The 21,679-nt window shown below is 39.8% G+C and overlaps 1 protein-coding gene across 1 annotated transcript in view; it reads right to left on the bottom strand.

Annotated features, from left to right (window-relative positions):
• Window positions 1-21,679, bottom strand: part of LOC126474385 (cytosolic carboxypeptidase Nna1) — a 325,956-nt gene that overhangs the window by 205,828 nt on the left and 98,449 nt on the right. Inside the window, exons 3-6 of the mRNA XM_050101852.1 lie at window positions 20,681-20,833; window positions 19,847-20,076; window positions 19,477-19,623; window positions 19,255-19,393 (exon numbers count right to left, since the gene is read on the bottom strand). Of these exons, the coding sequence (XP_049957809.1) occupies window positions 19,255-19,393; window positions 19,477-19,623; window positions 19,847-20,076; window positions 20,681-20,833 (669 nt within the window). The remainder of the gene's footprint in view (window positions 1-19,254; window positions 19,394-19,476; window positions 19,624-19,846; window positions 20,077-20,680; window positions 20,834-21,679) is intronic.

Here is a 21,679-nt window from a genome sequence, read left to right as displayed (position 1 = left end):
CAGAAGGCACACTCAGTCCAGACTTACTCCCCTGTGACTCTCATTGTGGCTGAACTTGACTCTCTTTACAAGCCTCTAACTCACAATTAAGTTTGAAATTTCTCTTCTTCATGCTCTCAAACTGCTCTGTTAATGCCTTCCATTTGCCAAATTAAATCAGCAACTGCATCTGAGGTAGTAGCACATGTTTCCACCATTTTGTGTACTCTACTTCCACCATAATTCAACTGATTTTTCTTTTTCTTTCTTTTTTTAAAAAAAAAAAAAAGAAAAAGAAAGACAGAACACAAACTACCATTTAACTATACAAAAAAATGTAAGCACAAATTAATTTCTCCATCACAGCATCGACAGATGACCAATATGCCAACATACAAATACACAGCAGCTACAATTCTGGTTCATGGCAACCAGTGCCCAGACAAATTGCAATATGAACACCTCACTGGCACTAAATTATCATGTCCAACATTACCCCTACACAAAGTAACTCTAAGGATCTCATATCCTAGCTCATACAACTAACTCTGACAATGAGAGCAAACAAAAAATAATATAAGTAAACCTTAGACTCACTGCACTGCCTTGTGCTGAGCTGGTACCTACATCAAGTGCCACTGTCTCACTTACCACTCACTTAAACCAACTCACTAACCAAAATATACTGTTGGACATCAGCGAATACTTTCTAACACAATGTACTGCATTGGATATTGAAGAAACCACTTCCTGACACCAAATGGTTACAATCCCCCTGAGCTGAAGGGTTTTAATATGTCAGAATGACTGAGAACTGTGATCTGGGAGAGACAGGTGACCCACACCGAAGTGTGCAGAGAAACACAGGCAAGTGTGTTGTTAACTTTATTACATCAAAGGAACACAATGGACCATCTGCTGAACTTGGTGATGGCACCACACAGCATGCATGTGTGGGTCAGTGCCAATGCCGAAATCTGTAGTGCCAGCATCTGGTCACCCAGTGTTGCAGAAATAACACTCCTGTTCATGCCATGGCTAAGTGGCCGCTGCATGTGTTAGCTGTGCCCATGGCCCGGAACATGACTGACAGCTCCCTCAACCACAACTTTGCACCTGGGATGCTGTGAGTTCTCACCTCAGCTCCAGCCCTGCAAACGGCACCTTGCAGTCCACTGGACGATGCCACCCAGAGGGTGGAGGCCAGAAGCGTTCTCGCCCCTCACACCATTATAGCTCCAAGGGGTCTTGCCACAGCTATGATGCATATGTGCAGCAGAGGTTGGAGGTAGATTCAGTGGGATGGTTGGTTGCCAATATCCATCACCAAAAGGTTATCATAGTTGGCCTGCATTCTCTCCTGTTCTGCACATGGGCAGAATGGCCACACAACTGCCTGATTTGAGCCTCTGGGCTCACTTATTCATGTGCCTTTCCTCTATGCCTCTGATGTAGTTCCTCTGGTGGGGACAAATGGAGAGCTCTTTAAATAATTATGTCAGCTTTCTTCAGCCCACTTGGGCCCCTACACAAAAGTCACTAGGTGCTGTTGTAAACATACAGGTTCTTCACACCATGTCAGTGCCCCATGCTGCCCTGATTACTTCACACTTGTATACAGTGCCTGCCTGGCCATGCCTTCCAGCCTACAAGTGGCATCGTAAACCTGCCTTGCAAGAAAGTTTGCAAAATATCAACATTGCCCGAGCCTGCCTTCTGATGAGCCAGTCAATCGCTTAACTACTACCTTCTAGCCATAGCTGCACAAAATTTACAAGAATTCCCAAATCCACACCTTTACTTATTCGTGGCGCAGTAGACTGAAACCTAATCACTGGCAAGGTGCACCACATTTGCCTGTCATATGTGCTGAACCACTATGGGACAGAGCTAACATTGCAAAGTGTGTCCAGAAGAGAAAGAATCCTCCACCTCCAGAGTGATGTTTCAAACACCCCTATGCTTCATTGTCACATAACTGAACATCCCCCTTTCCAAACATTTGTCTGAAATCTTGGTCTAGTTCTGTCACTAAACTGATCACTATTCTCCATCTCCTTTAGCTCAAATGAGTCTATCTCTAGATGCAATGTGGCATTGTGTATCAGCCATGTAGGAATTTAAACACTCATAAACAAAGTTCCTGTTGTGATAACATGGGGGCTGAGTTTCCAGTGACATCTTTCTGCCCGCCTTGCCTGACGTCTCCCTGCCCACTATAATGGTCGACTATCATGCGGGTAGGTACTGTGGCAGTCATATGAGTCAGCCAACACCCTGCAAAAACATATGTGTGGCTGATAACTGCATACAGCCACATCATCAATCCGCACCATTCTATATAATGATTATTTAGCATAATAATATTATGAGAAGGAAAGTTGCTACTCACCATATAGTGGATATGCTGAGTTGCAGATAGGCACAACAAAAAGACTCTCACAATTAAAGCTTTCGGAAATTTAAGGCCTTCATCAACAATAGACTCATATATGCACACACACACACACACACACACACACACACACACAGACTGACACGCTCAAACAAATGCAACTCACCCACACGGCTTGTGTGTGTGTGTGTGTGTGTATGTGTGTGTGTGTGTGTGTGTGTGTGTGAGTCTATTGTTGACAAAAGCCTTAATGGCTGAAAACTTTAATTGTGAGAGTCTTTTTGTTGTGCCTATCTGCAACTCAGCATCTCTTCTACATGGTGAGTAACAACTTTCCTTCTCATAATATTGTTACATTCCATCCTGGATTTTCCATTGTTCTATTTAGTATAACATAATTTGTGGTCAATGTGGAAAGGATATCAGTGCCTGGAGTTATGCAGTGTCATGTGTAGAATTTCCTATCTCCACTTTCCATCTCCAGGATGAACTGAGAGAGTAAATTTTGTCCCTAAATAGAATTATAACTTTAAATAAATGGAAACAAGGGTTTGATCATCATCGTCTTGCTTATCAGAGTTATCTCACTACCCAATAGGACTTCGTTGAATGGCACTGTCCAAAGGCCTTTGGGGTGAACGGTTGCATCCTTTATCATGCACCAGTAAGTGCTAATGAACACATGAACCTGCATGATGGTGTCATACTACTGCTGTTGCAGGCAGGTGAAGGTGAATCACATGTTGGTCTATCTCATTCTTTTACAACTATGTATCCCCACTTGTTGTCCTACCCTGAACTTCTGATATGAATTCTCCATATAGTAGATAAATCAAAAACACAATATTGTGAATTGGTTCAGCAGTCAAGTGCTCCCTGCTCACATTAGCTGCAAGATGGAAGCCTGGTGCAGCAACACATATGCCTCCTTATTCTCCTCTCTTCCGCAACATGTATGAGTCGTGTACATGGAGTCCAGCACACCTCACATGTTCCAACCAACACATCCCCCCCCCCCCCCCCCCCTGCCTACTGCACCCACTGCTCACCACAGGTTTCTAGTCATTCCATAATGTCCAGAATGTCCCAGCTGGTAGTACCTTGACTTGGTGCTATGCAAACAACTTCTGGGATATCATAATCATGTCTAGATACACTGGGGTGTATTTTCACCCTAGTTCTAAATTTGCTTTTCCAACATGCTAAATCTACTCTGTAACACATCACCTCGATAATCAATGGACATTGTCTAGCAACAATGATACTCTTGTGCCCTGATTACCAGACCTGTTAATGTGACAAAATTTGGTAATTTGCAGTTATTTCACACATTCTCTTAAGCTTGTTTCACCATAGCACATTACTACATAGTGCCATCCAAGGGGTGCAGTGGATACATTTTTCTTCATTACATTTTTGATTCTATTGCAGAAAATATATGTGCTATTGATGTTAGGGACAACTGCATATTCAATATCACCACTAGCAGATACTGAGATGGATACAGATGAGCTGGCATTGGTATCACAACAGAATAGTGCAGAACGCTGTTATGGAGGGCATGCATAAAGCATTGCGTCGGCAGACCCACTGACCCTGTCATTTACCGGCCAGAGGTAATAGCCCAGCCCAGCAGTTTGTATGCAGACATCAACTACCTCAGACATGGCCTTTGCTTCACGCCATGTTCTGTTTTCTGTTGCTTAGTTTATTCAGTAGCACAAACTGGTTGTAATGTGTTTGCACTATGCTCTTTTCTACAAGTTGTTTGGACTCTCAGCTCTCCAGCAGATTGATTCTGTGTCAAAACAGGTAAATTTTTTTCGATCTGATATTTTTTACTACACCCAAAAAAACCAGACTTTTTCACTAAAGTTAACTGAAGTTAGCAATATAGTTACTTACATGAAAAATCCAATGAGTTAGTACTTATATTTGGAGAAAGCTGTCTACACCATTTGAAAATAAAACATTCCCACTTTACAGGAAAGTATTTTAAACTATATAAAACTAATTATCTTCTGCAACAATTAAACTGGAAGTACTGGATCAGTACCATTTTCCACAGCAGATATCATTGAAACTAATGTTAGATTTCGGACTCTGACTACATAATTTTGCAACCTTAATTTTTATGTACTAATTAATTTATCAGTTAATAATTTCATAAGATTCAATCTCATTTGCAATACGGCATCTGTTCATGTAAATAAGGGGAATCACAATGCAGAAGAATAATAGTGTCCACGTATTCTTATAAATGTGTATCCAGCAACATGAGTGCCCGAACAAAGTACATCCATACAGCAACATCAAACATGTTACTGAGGACAATTCAAGATGTCACCATTGTGGCTCAGGGCACTAGCCTTGTTGGTGCGCAGCAGAAGCATCATTCCTATGAGGTGCAGCTAGTGTGGACTTATCTGATTCTGCCACATCACGTGACTCCAAACAATCCAAAACCAATTCAGCTGCCAGCTGGTACTTATGCCATCTGGTAGTAAACGCCAGATTGCCAACTAAGGAATGTTGCCCCAGGAGCTATACAGAGTATCCAACAGTCTTCATCCTTGCTATGCTGAGACTTGGCCTTTCAACACTCAGCCTTGCAGAATTTGGTATCTAGCTTTATTATTGCGACTGTACTCACAAACTGTGGTCTTACCTTCTGGTCCTTAAGATATAGACTTCATCAGATACTCAGTGAACTAGACATTCTAGGTAAACTGTCTAGCTATTACTTATCCTACCAGTAAGGTTAAACTGAGACAGTTACTTTCAATGATACATTATTTTGGGTTCTTGTTAATTAATGCTTCAGGATGAAAAAGAGTGACTTTATGTTGTTACTATTGAACCTATTGTTTCTTACTTAAGTGTATGTTCTTCTGCACCTAGCTCAGCATGTATCACTTTGCTTGGTAATGAGTCTTCCCCACACACATAGTGTGCTTACATCAGATTTCTCTCTCAGTATGTAGACAGCCACAACAGACATGACTTACTAAGTACTATCACTTTTGCAAAACATGTGACAGGCACAGCAACTGATGTTGGAAAAGATGGCATCAACAATCAATAATCACCCAAAGTTTCCAACAGAGTGTCTCACATTGACTCCAGGTATTCAGGGTGTTGCCACTACTGTTCCCAATATTTGAGAGGAAAGCAGAACCATGAGCCCACCACACCTCCCATCTAGAACAGCATTTCATCACCCAAGGTATCTCAAGAGATACCCAGTAATATGCTTTTCTATTGGTTTAGGCAAGAGCTGATGTCTATTGCTTCTTGCAGCAGTTAAATCCAGAAGCAGAACTACATGCCTTTACCTATGAACATTTGAAAACATTTTTGTTACAATATTTTGATTTGTAAGTTTGTGTGGCAGCTTCCAGGCAAAAATTGTTCAGTCATCACAAATGGAATGAACAGTTCTACCAGGAGTGAAGAGTTCAACTGCAGGGACTTACCCTGTGTCACCATTTTCAGTGCTCCAGTGCTAAGTGCAGACAGTCATATGCTCAACTGCTGGTTAGGGATATGATTCTAGTTCATTTCCCAGATGAGGGGCTCAGAAATGAGCTCTCAAATTAAATGTCCCATCTTTAGCAACTTGCCTTCCACTCACTTGGGCTTTTGAGCACTCAGTCCAGTCCTCAGTGACCCTGCTAGACCCATCAAAGGCATTTGCCACCCACCTCACACCCAAGACCGAAACTCAGTCCCATCTCTCAAAGCTAATGTTTACATCAGCCAAGTCTCCCTCTAAAAAAAAAAGACGCAGGTCACCGACACAACACAACAAGAAGTTACTGTTATGAAGCAATTTGCAGTGGTGCGGTTTCTTTCATCCATTACCTGCACCTACCTGTGAACTGATTGCAGCAGATCGGCGGTAGGAAAGCTGAGCAGAAACCTGCCATACTGCAACTCTCACTAGGCTGCATACAATGTAACTATTGGAAGAATCAGTAAAAGCTCTTAATTTTGAATGAAAAGTGGAAATAGTGCCAAAACTTCAGTATATTCTGAACCTTGATAATTTACAAGTTCAGTGCCAAGCTCATGCTAATCTTAATACAGTCACACACAAAGTCTTTCATTCACGTCAGCAAGTTTATGGTAATGTATTTCCTGAAATCTGAACAGCTACTAAGCACGGATTGTTCTTAAATGAAAATGCTCGCCATACTATTAAGTTTATCGGTGTCTAATGCACTAAAGTTTTTATTCACTGATCTGCTCAATATGCCATGCAGAATTATTGTCTTTATTCACACACAAAATCAGTTAAAAAATCCATACTTTCTAACAAACACACCATAATAAATATGCCTTCACTTTAAAACACTTCTGGAACATGTAACACAACTAAAACTGGCAAATTATAACTTCCTTTGGAGCTCATGCTACACATGACCGTCCCATTGAATGGCTGTGCTCCATCTCCTTTAGACTGCTGTAAGCATTTGATACTCCAAGAGAAAAGACACATGAAGAATACTCCATTCTCATGGGTCAGTTTTCTTTAAGGTCAATAGAAAAACATTATTCTCCCACTTTAGTCTGCACTTTTATGACTAACCAATCAACAAATAACACACTTTCGAACTGTACTTTTTCCCAAAATAAATATTTAACATTCTGATATTTTGTTTATACTTTATGCTATTAACTACTTTCATTTGCACTCAAATTACCTTTCCTTTTACCATAAACTTACTTAACATATTATGATGCAAAATTCCCCATCATACAACATTCATCAGTAGAACAATGATCCACATATTTACTTTATACCACATTCACACATCATTCACACTACTAAAAGCATATACAAAACTGTACAAACATAAATAAACAAAAAAGCTTTTAAGAAATGAACAGAACAATTCAAGAAAACATTCTCTTGACCTGTTTCTTGAATGTCTCTGTGCACTACTTTCCTCTAGCAGATGAAAATTAGAACTACATATCGACTGAAACCGCTTCAGACCATCTGTCACTGTGCATGCATGAGAAATTTTCCAAATACACAGGATCTAGACAGGAGTGCTATAAGGTGTCACACCTCAAATTGTTTCAAAATGCATCACCACCAGCAGTGCTACTTTCACAGTGTGAAGTGCAAAGCCTGTGGTAAAACTGGACATAAGGCAGAGGTTTCAAAGTCCACATTTAAAATGAACGTTGATAGTGCTGATCGAAACACACTGGAGTCTAACTTAGATGAAGTGGACTACGTGCAAGGCCTGGATGTCATCCACATGCAGGCCATTCTGCCCATCTCCAATTGATTGTTAGAATTATAGATGGTAATCAACACTGTCCCTATCACCTTTCAAATAGATACTATCTCCTCCACCACCATCATGAACTGGGACATCTATAGGCACCTCGGTTTACTATCACTCCAAACCATCACAAAACAAATGAAGAGATACAGCAATAACACCGCTGAGATGAAGGACCAATTCTGAGCTCAAATTAAGTCTAAAGCAGTATCCCTGTTGCCTAGTATTCTTCTCATTGACTTAACGAGAGCCACAAACAACTTGAATTTAGATGTCTTTAATGTTTTGGATCCTGAAGTCGACGATTCAATAAACTGCATCTCATCTTTTGTGCCTTGTACTTATCATCATGAAACTTTTTTTGAAATATACCTCAGTTTTATACCATCAGGCAACCTGCATCACTAACTCTGAAGCACACATCACCTTGAAGCCCTTAGTGATGTCTATGTTTTTTAAGCCCAAAAATGTCCATTTCATATTATAGAATAAGCTTCACCTCAAGCTATGACTGCAAGAAGAAGAAATCCTGATCCCCAGGAGTCAAAGACAGTGGGATACTCCTATTGCGGGAGTCAGAAAACAAGACTGACCTTCACGAATTTGTGGCATTTTTTAGGAAACAATACAATGCACAAACTATCATTGATGCCTATCCTGTCCCAAAGATAAAAGATGTGGCAAAACTTGACAGTGGCACACTATTTGCAAAAACTGACTTAAGTGAGGTCCTTTTACAACTACCTTTGGATGAAGCCTCCAGGCACATCTCAGTTATTCATACCAGATTTCGAATTTTCTAATACAATCATCTGCTGTTTGGCATCGCTAGTGCTCCAGCAATATTTCAATGATATTTGAAACACCTGATGGAAGGAGTTCTGGACACAGCTTGTTATCTTGATGACATCCTTGTCACTGGTAGAAATGTGAAGTACCTTGCAGCAAATTTTGAAGCTTTATTCAGCATTCTCCAACAAGCCAACATGAAGTGTAGCAAAGACAAATGTTCTTTTTTTTGTGCCAAAAGCTGAACATCTAGGGTTTGTTTTTGGTGCTTCATACCATGCAGAAGCAATAAAAAAACTGTCAGTTCCAAAGGCTACCAAACAACTAAAATAACTGTTTAATCAGCTAAACTACTACTGGAAATTCATTTCCCATGCAGTGGCAATTGGCGAGTCGCTCCATTAGCTACTTTGCAAAAATGTTAAATGGCATTGATTCTCTACTTGAGACAAGGGATTTTTGGCCTTATACAGTAACTGGCACTCCTCCTGCCAACATTCCTTGTGGCTTATGACCCTACAAAGTTACTGATTTGTGCAGCAGAAGTATCAGGCAATTGTTTTGGAGCCATTCTTCCTCACAAAGTCAAAAGGGTGGAATGCCCAACTGCATTTGCCTCAAAAACTCTGACACTTGCAATTACAGGCAAATGGAAAAACGGTTTTGGTCATTATATTTGTTCTCAAAAAGTTTCATGACTATATGCATGTCTGCATTTTGTTCTTTTAACAGATAATAACCCACTTCTGCCATTGCTTAACTCTCATGCTAACATACCTACCAAGACTGACAAGGGCCTGCAACAAAGAGCACTATTTCTCCTTGGATACTGCTACATTGTTCAGTACCATTCAACAACAAAGCATATGAACATAGACACATCATCCAATCTCCTGGTGGGGTAGAATCCCAACTTTGATGCTGCATTGGAGTGCTGCTTCCATATGGAGTCAGAGTCAGAGGCTGCCTTCACACATTTGCCTATAGATACCATAACCACGGCAGGAGGTGACCAGAGGATCATGACCTTGATGATGTCCTCAAGTATGTGAAATGCCAGTGGCCAGTGGATCGCAAACTCATCCAGCATTCTGTGGTTCAGGCGTACAGGGTGCCGTAAGCATGAATTTTCTATGCTCGATAGTATCCTCTTGCTGGTCAGAGACAACAGTCACATGAGGGTCATGATACAATGCGCTCTCCAATGGCAGGTACTGACATCACTCTACCAGAATCACTGGGCATGATCATCACCAAAAGACTGACCAAACTACACTTTTTTTGAAGGGCCTAGACAAAGACATCAAACAAATGATTGCAGTTTGCCTGACATGCCAGAACGGACAACCCTGGCATACTGATATTTCCCATGGCCCAAAGCAATGACCCCTTGGTCCCAGATTCATGTGGATTTCACCAGGCCTTTTCTTGGCTCCTATTGGTTGATCCTGGTTAATGCTGTGATCAAATTTCCCTGTATGTCACAGATGCAATCAACTTAATTAGCAATAACAATACAAGCCTATTACACATTTTCTTCACTGAATGATTATCAGAAATTGTAGTAGCAGACAACAGGTCTCACTTCACATTGGCAGAATCACAATAATTTTTTGAAGAAAATGGCATCAATTTAATTCCTATGGCATTGTTCAATTTGGGTTCTAAATGCCTGGTGGCAAAGTTCATCCACGCCTTTAAAACCCAGAAGGCAAATTTGCACTGGTATTGATGAGGCATTTATCTCGTTTTTCACCTCCTATCGCTCCACATCACAGGACAGGCCAAGCCCAGCAGAAGAACTACACAATAATCCCAGCTCTCTACTGCCTATCCCTCCAATCATGCATGTCCACTCCAGCAGTCTCCCCGCCATCATTATTCCCCTTGGGATGACATATGGGCAGTGGTGCCTTTCAGGGCCACCAAAAAGGGGTGACCATGCTCATCAACTGCCTCCTCGACAGGGCCGTGGTCAAAGTCCAACTCACACCAACAGCTCAATCAAGTGCAACCTTCACAAAGCTCATGTGACCACAAAATATTTTTCCTCAATTTCTTTTCTAGATCTTCTCTACCCAAATGAAAGCCACCAACACCACCTGCATCACACTCAGGATCCAGTGTTTTCAGGAATCACAGATACCAGTCTCTCAGCCAAGACATCTCCATCTGCATTATGAGTACTCCTGGATAAAGCTGATTATTGTATGCTATGTCTGTAAACTAAAATCCTTACTTATTTCTCTGCTTAATGACTATGAATGACCACCAAGAGCCTATTATAATGGGAATAATCCCCCATTCTCACAAGTAGGTACAGCATTGTACAGAGTGGTTATAATTAAACTTTCACTGCTTGAGAGGGCTGCCATGACAAACAAATCGACATAGGACAATGAAATGTTGTAGAAACATTTTTAAGGACATCTGGGGGAAGGAAAAAATCAAATAAACCATTGAAAGAAATGCATTTTAATTTCCACATGAGAGGGTAACATTTTTTAACAGCATTCCTTGTTTATGTTCCAAGTTACAAACATTGCTCAATGTGCCAACCATCTACAGCCATGACAACTTTGAACAGCACTAGATATTGGTCTACTGCTGCCTGAAACAATGGTGGACTTTGGAATGTTCATCGATCATGATGCAACTTGTGCACTGCTAGATCACACATTGAATCCAGCATTCCTCAGTCATGGAGACAGTAACTTCTTCAACAATTTGTGGTGCAATTGGCTGTCACCCTCTCCCACAAGAAATTTCCAAATCATCAGTCAATTTGAACTTCCAAATCATGCTCTTAAACACCAGTGTGGAAAGATGACCTCTTCATATTTCTTTAATGTGTCAATACTCACGAAGAGTAGTGTCACTGTCGCTGCTATTTTGATAAAACTGCTTTATGAGTAAGGCCTTGCTCACTTTGTCTAGACCCGCCCTTGATTAAATTTCAGATTTATTTGATTTGTCTTGTGGAGTGAGTAACAGTGATACTGTGAATTTGTATAATTAACTAGTTTTTGAGACCCTAAAGGCTCATCATCACTGGATGGAGGTTTTACAGAAACATTACTTTCTGGACTTCGAGCAGCTAGATGCTAATGTCATGATGTTGTGGTGACTGCACTGCCTCATGGAATCCATGACAAATTCAGTCAGATAATGTACATTGTAACCATATTCACGCATGCATGCACACACCTACCCACTTATCCATTCACCCACCCATCCACACCCACACCCACATCCACACACACACACACACACACACACACACACACACACACACACACACACACATAGTACACTAGTTTTTACAAGAAACACCTCCATCTGATAATGAGCCTCCAGCTTCTTGAAACAGTTAATGGTACAACAAATCATATCAAATCCTAAAATCTGACTAATTGCATTTGAGATCTACATAAGCTGTCACTGACTCAATATCTACCTTGGACTGTAGCTCGCATCATGTGCTTTCTATTCTTACCCAAACAATATTGTAAGTTCAAACAATGGAAAATCCAGGATATAATGTAACAATATTATGAAAAGGATAGTTGCTATTCACTATACAGTGGAGATGCTGAGTTGCAGATATGTAGAGCAAAAAAAAGACTGTCACAAAATAAGCTTTCAGTGAACAAGACCTCTGTCAAAATTAGAGGACAGACCCCCCCGCCCCCACACACACACATACATTACCACAGTCTCTGACAGCTGAAGACAGACTACGAGCAGCAGCAGCAGCAGTGCCTGATGGGAGAGGCAACTGGGTGGGGGCAAGGGGGGGTGGGGTAGGGAAGGGGAAGGATAGCAGGGTAGGGGTGGGGGACAGTGAAGTGCTGCTGGGGAGCCTGCAGGGATGAGATGGAGAGAGGGTAGGGCAGCTAAGCACAGTCGGGAGGTTAGATGGAGGGCACGGAGGAGGGGGGGGGGGGGGGGGGGAGTGGAAAAGGAGAGAAGTAAACAGACTGGATGCATTGATGGAATAAAGGGTTGTGTAGTGCTGGATTGGGAACAGGGGAGGGCCTAAATGGGTGAGCAAAATGACTAACGAAGGTTGAGGCCAGGAGGGTTATGCGAACATGGGATAAACTGCAGGGAGAGTTCCGACCTCTGCAATTCAGAAAAGCTAGTGTTGGGGGGAAGGATCCATATGGCACAGGCTGTGAAGCAGTCACTGAAATGAAGAATTTCATATTTGGCAGCATACACAGCTACAGGGTGGTCCATTTATTCCTTGGCCACAGTTTGTTGGTGGCCATTCATGTGGATAGACAGCTTGTTGGCGATCATGCCCACGCAGAATGCAGCACAGTGGATGCAGCTTAGCTTGTAGATCACATGACTGGTTTCACAGGTAGCCCTGCCTTTGTGGGATAGGTGATGTTCGTGACTGGACTGGGATAAGGCGTGGTAGGAGGATGTGTGGGACATATCATGCATGTAGGTCTATTACAAGGATATGAGCTGCGAGGTAAGGGTTTGGGAGCAGGTGTTGTGTAGAGATTGAAGAGTATATTTTGTAGGTTCGGTGGGAAGGGTGGAAAGGATTGTGAGCAGAACATTTCGTATTTCAGTGTATGACGAGAGGTAGTTGAAACCCTGGTGGAGAATGTAATTCAGTTGCTCCAGTCCTGAATGGTACTGAGTTACAAGGGGAATGCTCCTCTGTGGCTGAACAGTGAGACTTTGGGAGGTGGTGGCTGACTGGAAAGATATGGTACAGGAGATTTGTTTTTGTATAGGGTTGTAAGGATAATAATGGTCTGTAAAGGCCTCAGTGAGACCCTCAGTATACATTGAGAGAGACCACACATCACAGCAGATGTAATGGCCACAGGAGGTTAGGCTGTATGAAGGGACTTCTTGGTATGGAATGGGCGACTGCTGTCGAAGTGTAGGTATTGCTGGTGGTTAGTAGATTTTATATGGATGGAGGTAATGATGTAGCCATCTTTGAGGTGGACGTCAACATCTATGAAGGTGGTTTGTTGGGTTGAGCAGGACCAGATGAAGTGAATGGAGAAGAAGCTGTTGACGTTTTAGAGGAGTGTGGATAGGGTGTCCTCACCCTTGATTCAGATTGCAAAGATGTCACCACCTGGTCCTACCCAACCCAACAAGCCACCTTCTTAGATATTGACCTCCACCTCAAAGATGGCTACATCAGTACCTCTGTCCATATCAAACCTACTAACCGCCACCAATAGCTCCACTTCAACAGCAGCCATCCGTTCCATACCAAGAAGTTCCTTTCATACAGCCTAGCCACCTGTGGCTGTTGCATCTGCTGTGATGAGTGATCCCTCTTCAAATATACCGAGGGTCTTACTGAGGCCTTCACAGACTGCAATTATCCCCTGAACCTTGTAAGAAAACAAATCTCCCTTACCTTGTCTTTCTAGTCTTACTGTCCAGCCACAGATGAACAGTCCCCTAATAACTCAGTACCACCCAGGCCTGGAGCAACTGAATTAATTCTACGCCAGGGTCTTGACTACCTGTCTTCATGGCCTGAAATGAGAAATGTCCCTCTTCCCAACTCCTTGCCTCATGACTCACATCCCTGCATTCTTTGCGGGCTTGACAACCAACAAGCCGTCTGTGTGCATGAATGGCCAATATGGATCCTTCCCACTAACACCAGCTTTTCTGAATTGTATAGGTGAGAACTATCCCTGCAACATATCCTATGTTCCTGTAACCATCCTGGCCTTAGTTTTAGTCAGTTATTGTCCGCACCCATCTAGACCCTTCCCTTTTCCCATTCCAGCACAACACAACCCTCTTTTCCACCAATGCACTCAGTCTTTTTACTTCTCTCATTTTCCGCAACTCTCCCTCTGTCCACCGCCCTCCATCTAACCTCCCGGCCACACCTAGCTGCTGTACCCTCTCTCCACCTCATCCCTGCATAATCTCCAACAATACTTCACCACCACCCCCATCCTTACCCTACTATCCATCCCCCCACCCACCCCAGCCACCCACTTACCCCCTCCCAGTTGCCTCTGCCATCATGCACTGCTGCTGTTGCTCATAGTCTGGCTTCAGCTGCCAGAGACTGTGGTCATGTGTGCATGTGAGTTGTGTTTGCATATATGTGTGTGTGTGTGTGTGTGTGTGTGTGTGCGTGTGTGTGTGTGTGTGTGTGTGTGTGTGTGTGTGTGTGTATGTGTGTGTGTATGTGCCTCCATTGTCTATTTTTTGACAAAGGCCTTCTTGGCCAAAAGTTTATTTTGTGACAGTTTTTGTTGTGTCTATCTGGGACTCAGCATCTCTGCTATATGGTGAATATTCTAAGTTCTTCATTTGTGTGGCTGGCCATATTGTTCACAGTTGCTTCACAGTTTTTGAGGATATTTTAATTTCATCTTTGCAACTACAAGAAAATGCTTGTTTTTGTCAACAAATGTGTTTCATTTTATTGAAATAAAACATCATCAGTGATCTGTAAAGGAAAACATTAACAATCTGATTTGGTTTCTAGATTCATAAAGCAGTTCATTAGAAAACATGTTGACTTTTACTTACGGTATCTCATGCCCGGTTTTTTGCTTACATCAGAAAACGTCATCTGCTTGCAAGTTTTTGGGTTGTTTCTTCACTGTTATTTCTGCCCTAATCCCACACTGCTTTCCAGAACTGCACATTTTTTGTTAAACACAACACTAAATTGCACTATTACTATTTATTTGTATCTTTAAGGCTACAAATGTATCATGTGTTTTGTGCAGTGTTCAATTTTACTGCCAGTTTTTCTTTGATCTAAAACTGTTCTTTTTTCTGCTATTAAGTTAGGTGTATTATTCCATTTAATTATATTACTATGCTTTTATATAATATGTAAGAAAAATGAAAGAGTAGTGATGTAATTAAAAATCTAAATTGTGAGCAGGAGGATAGGTGGGTGGGGTGGGGTGGGGGGAGGCAAAATGAGTGAATAGAGAGAACAGGGTAGTGGGATGGTGAGAGAGTTGGAGGAAAAGGTCATAAACAAGAGAGAAAATGATATGGGGTGGGGAGGGGGGCAGGGGGGGAGGGGCAGGGGGAGTGATAGAGAGTCAGAGATGGAAAGGCTTTTTCCCCATCTTTCTTTGTGTAATTTTTTTTTAATTTTCCAATATTTATTTGGTCACTGCGTTATGGTTTATTGTGTGTTAATAGTTTGTGCATACGGAAGTTTTCCTGAAAATGGACGTGGTGTCTGTCTTTGCTGATTTTCCTGATGTTCATATCTTTTTCTATAGTGCTTGGTCTATGGTATTCTTGTTTAAGGTTACCCCCAAATGTTGAGTGGTTTGTACTGTATTTCCCTGCACTGAAATGCTCTTTATATCTTGCATCAAATGTCCTGCCAGCAACCCAAATACAGATTGGTTTCACAAGCCCTGCAATTGAGCTGGTAGATACCAGATCGTGTGTATGCATCTGGTTTTGATTTCACTTTACGGAGGTGCTTATTTATTGAATTATTTATTTTGAAGGCAATGTTTATCCCTTGTTTTTTGAACATATTATCTATTTTGTATATGAATGTGTTGTGCTAATTCCTTTTCCTCCAACTCTCTCTTCATAGGTGGAAAAAAATACTTTCCCATCTTTGACTCTCTATCACTCTGCTCCCTCCTGCCATTTCATTTGATTTCATCTCTGGCTCCTCACTTTTTCCTCCAACTCTCTCTTCAAACCACTACCTTGCTCTCACTGCTCACTCATCTTTGCCCCCCCCCCCCCACCCCCCCCCCACCCTCTCCACACACCACACCCATCTATCCTCCTAATCACAATTTAGATTTTCAACTCCATCACCACTCCTTCTTTTCTCTTACATATTAAACAAATACACAGTAAATTAATTAAATGGAATAACACACATATGACAAACTGCAAAAAAAAAAAAAAAAAAAAAAAAAAAAAAAAAAAAAAAAAAAAAAAAAAAAAAAAAAAAATTTAGATAAAAAAAAATTGTTTTAGATCAAAGAAAAACTAGAGGTAAAGTTGGTACCACTACACAAAACACGCAATATGTTTTTAGCTAAAAAGGTAGAGATAAACGATAGCAGTGCTACTTAGTGTTGTGTTTAACATCAAAAGATTCATAGTTCTGCAAAGCAGTGTGGGATTAGGTTATAATCATCAATCAGTAGTGCCAAATGAAGAAATAACCAACCCACAAACCAGCAAGCAAATGGTATTTTCTGATATAATTGAAAAACTAGGCACGAAATAACTTATGTAGAAATCGACATTTTTTATAATGAAATGTTCTTCAATTTAGAAAGCAGGTCATGTTGTTAATAAGTTTCATTAAAGAGCAATGATGATGTTTTATTTGAATAAAATGAAACACATTTGGTAACAAAAACAAACATTTTCTTGTAGCTGCAAAGATGGAATAACAGTATCCTCAGTTTATTCAAAGTGGTGTCCTGCCCACCCTCCACCCTTCTATTTCCCACACCATCTTTCCCACACCAGCCTCCTGCAGCTAGGGAAGCTCTTTCTACAAAAGTGTTTCGATCCATTTTGTGTCCCTCGCTTTGTCTGCTCACTTCATTCCTTGTATCTGATTTCAGTGTATCCATTTCACCCAAGACAACTACTCATCACATTCAGGGTGTAGGTAAGAGTAGAAAGTGGTGTGGACTTGTAATTAACAGACGATACTCATGCTTAGGAAAAAGAAACCATATTGGTTTATTTGCTTGCTGCAGGAAGGGGGAGGGGGGGGGGGGGGGGTTGGACTACATGGTGAAGACTGACAGGAGGACAAGAGAAGATAACTCAAGTAGCCCCACACCCATCTCAATGAAGAAAGGAAAATGCCAAAGTAAAAAAGCTACGCGATTTAGCATTTGCTCTAGGCAGCAGCGTGCATTCCATCCTGGATTTTCCACTGTTTGACACATACATATTCTAAAGTCTAATATCTCATTGATGCAACCACTCTCTTCTGTCAACTGTTGTTTGTTTCAGTTCCATGTAATTGTCATATCCTATCCTCTCCTCGATGTCTTCCAAATACTTTATCCTATGCCATTGTTTTCCTATCTTTCTTATCACTTGCCATTTAAGAAAATTAATAATGAGACTTTTGTGTCTGATGGCATGCTGAATAACTTTTCTTTTTATTTTTTCCATTTTGTTTTCGAATTTTTTCTCTTCATTAGCATCCCTTATGATTTTCAAGTTGGTTTTTCTTTCCATCTAACCCTTTTTTTGTCATTTTCCACTATATACACATTTCAGCAGAATCAAGTTGATTCCATTCCAATCTCACCACAGTCTAACCTTCACATCCACCGAGCATTGTACTCAATACAAATGATTTTGATAATGGTTTTCCAACATCTATATTTGTATATTTGCTCTCCAAAACGGTTTTCCTTAGTCGTAAATGGTTGTTTTGCCAATGGAATCTTTCTCTTCATCACTATTAAGTACCGGTACCTGTTGTTATCTGAGATTACACTACTGAGACAAGAAAAATGTTTCAACTAATCAGTTTTGATGTCAATATATTTTTTACATTTGTTTTAATTTCTCCCATATTTTTCCATATCATGATTACTTTCAGTTTCTGTTTGTTTACCTCCAATTTCCATAGTTAAAGGATGTCTGACAGGGCTTGTAGAATTCTATTCATTTCTTTTTTGGACTCAGCAACTATTACAATATCATCAGCAAAGTATATTCACATTCACAACATTGGCTTTTAATCCTTATTTTCTTCTTCATGATTTGTATCGCTTCCTCAATTAAATAAATACAGAGATAGAGGAAAGCCTTGTCAAATTCCTTTTCTGATTCTGGCCTTTTTCTTCACCTTATTGATGTTTATTTTTGTGCTTTGGTTCTGATACAGTTGATTAATCATTCTTCTATCTTTCCAGTCTAGATCTACTTTCTTCATAGCTCTAAAGAATAGCTCCCAGTTCACATTCTAAAATGCTTTTTCTAAATCAATGAAGGGAAGAAAGTTCTTCTATTCATATCCATCCTTCTCTCCAATAACACATAAGGCAAAACTGCTTCTCTTGTTCTCTGCCTCCTCTAAATCAGGAATAGTCTTCTCAAATATATTTATTTACTTCTCCTTTTATACTGCTCTTGACTATATAAATTAGTATTTCAGAGACATGTGACAACACTAACAGTGTTCTATAAATGGTGCACCCAACAGCATTTCCTATTTTAGATATTGTAGTGATTTGTAGTGTGTGAAGTCTTCTGTCATTATCTCTCTTCTGTATCAGCCATTTATTACTTTAAATAATTGGCCTTTCATGTTTTTCAACACTGTCATCAATGCTGGTTTATTTTTCTTCTTTGAGATTCAGAAGGGGATGTTCCAGTCTCATGACTGGAGAATCTTGCATTTGTCTTCCACACTCATTGATGCCTTCAATTACATTATTTTCATACTTAAAGTCCTTATGCAGTCAAAACACTACACAAATTTTCAATTACATTTTGTTGCCCACTGACTCACAGACTCATACATACTGTCACACAAACTCATACATACAAATATGCTTGAGAGATTAAGGAACTAAGACAGCATCTAAACTGCTTCTGTGTGCCTCCATTATCATTGACAGTAACATACTTGGTCAAAATATTCTGACTGTAAATTTATAGTAAAACAATATGTTGTTCTCCAAAAAGAAAAGCCAGTAGTACTTTCCTCTAATAGAACTCAGCTGCTGTTTCTCTCACTGGGCTCCAAATGTTATTTCATAGCACTTAAGTTACAATAACACATAGCTGTCTTACCTGGAGTCTGATTAAATAGTCCTGCAGATCGGAGTATGTATATGGGTAGCAGTGTGCCATATAAACTAGGTCATTGTCATAAGGAAATTCTGTTGTGAATGTAAGTGTGTATGTAGGAGCCTGATCTTCTTCCCCATTTCTGAAAATTAAAGAGAACCGCTGATAGATTTTTAGCAGTTAATGAGTGAAAAACGCAGTAGTTACTACTGAGATGTAACTCACACTGGATCATTCCTGAAATAAGTGATGTTGTCACCAAATCGTCTCCAACCAATGCCGTTTAATTGAGCATCTTTTGTAGAATACATGAGAGGTTTCATGCCTGCACTATAAAGACTATCTGCTTTTGAAAGATTTACTATTGAGAACCTAGATATTGTAAGGGTAAAATACTTATTTAATTTAAGTATTAAATTTTCTTACATAAGAAACAGAATAATGTTGCCAGTTGCACAATAACTTTATAATACTGTCTCTCACAAATAAACTAGATCACTATAGAAATACTCTGAACATTTTTACATATTTTCTGTGAAGCTGATTTATACAAAGTTATCAAAAACAGACTTTGTTCCTAAATTCAGTAACATACCTGTACATTATGCAGGATCGTGTATTCTCTATTCTGAAGTAGAACCATTGCATGTGTCTATTGGTATACAGGTCAGTACGAAGATAGAGCTCGTAGTAAGTGTCTGTAATCTTCACCACTTTTGCTAAATTACCTGATTCGAAACGAGACTCAAATCGTAGTTCATCTGGATTCTCAACAGGACTTGCATCCATAAAGTATTTGCTACCTCCAACACTAGAGCGGCTAAACTGAAATGATGGCACAAGTCAAGTCTCTATGATAATATAAGAAAATACTGTATGAAACTGATATTAAAAAAGAATGAAATATAAAGAAGTGTTCAAGTGGATAACTACACTACTATATGATGCTTACATCAAATGAACCACTATGAAAAATGTTCTTTGAAATAAAATTGTAATCAGACAAAATGCACATAAAGAATAATTTTCACAAATAGGTTTTCTTTCATCAGGAAAAAGAGGGTAAACAAGGTGGAGGAAATTAGGCTAATCAAGGACTAAGTAGGAGAGTCATCCAAGAGAAATGATTGGTCAACATTTTTACCTATCTGGAATGTTAATTGGGAAATAAATATTTTTATTCTATATTCAAATAAAGAAAATGCAATCTGTTTGAGGAAACCAACACATTTGTCAGCTATCATGTCTACAGTTAGCTTCGAGACTTGCGTTTTTATTTTTAGATGACACAAAATATCATGAAGGAGAATAGGAAAATACTATAATATATATGACCTATTTCTACAGTTCACATTTAGCTTAAGTTACAACAAAATACCCACATTTTTTCTGTCTATACCTATAGAATATGACAATTGCATTCACTTACATAATTGACAGCACTCATGGGGTAGTATTGAAAGACAACTGTGCCAGACTCTTCTCCAATAGGTTTTGGTTGTACTTCCCTTCCTGTAGGCTGATAATATTGTTCTGGCATTGCAGGTACGTATTCAATATGCTGTACTCTTTCCTCTAATACCTGCACAATGACAAAATACCACAGATGATAACATGAAAAAACATGTGCGCCAAAAGTTATACAATTTATGCTCATGTACAATTGAATTACTAACACGTATCATTAAGCAGTACAGTGACAGTTTCTTAGTAATAATAATAATAATAATAATAATAGTAATAATAATATAATAAAATATTAATTTTCCATGATGTCTGTCTCATGCTGCTGCATAATTTTCATTGCCAGAAATCTTTTTTCTTGTTACTGCCCATCAGTATTTTATATTCTCTTATTATACTTGATCATCTTCAGTTATTCTGCTGCCCAAGTAATAAAACTCGTCTGCTACTTTAAGTGTCTCATTCACTAATCTAATTCTCTCTGCATTGCTTGATTTAATTCCTTTACCAAGTTTTAAATTCAATCCCTTTTCCAAATTTCTCCTTGATTTCTTTCACAGCTTGCTCAATGTACAAACCAATTAATGGCAGGTATAGGTTACAACCCTGTCTCACTCCCTTCTCAATGACTGCCCCCTTCTTAGATCCCTTGCTTATTACAACCGCAGTCGGGTTTCTGTACAAGTTGTAAAGAATATTTCACTCCCTGTATTTTATTTCTGCTAGCTTTAGAATTTCAAAGAGAATATTCCACTCAACATTGTCACAAGGTTTCTGAAATCTACAAGTGCTATATATTTAGATTTGTCATTCTTAAGCCTGTTTTCTAAGATAACTTTTAAGGACAGTATTAGTTTGTGTATTCCTGTATTTCTCTGGAACTCAAACTAATCGTCCCTGAGGCAGGCTTCCTGTTTTTCTATTCTTTTATAAATAAATCATGTCCGTATTTTCAACCACAACT

The sequence above is a fragment of the Schistocerca serialis genome, chromosome 4 (genome assembly GCF_023864345.2).
Source record: "Schistocerca serialis cubense isolate TAMUIC-IGC-003099 chromosome 4, iqSchSeri2.2, whole genome shotgun sequence".
NCBI classification, from domain to species: Eukaryota; Metazoa; Arthropoda; class Insecta; order Orthoptera; family Acrididae; genus Schistocerca; species Schistocerca serialis.
This window is presented reverse-complemented; position numbering and strand designations above follow the sequence as displayed.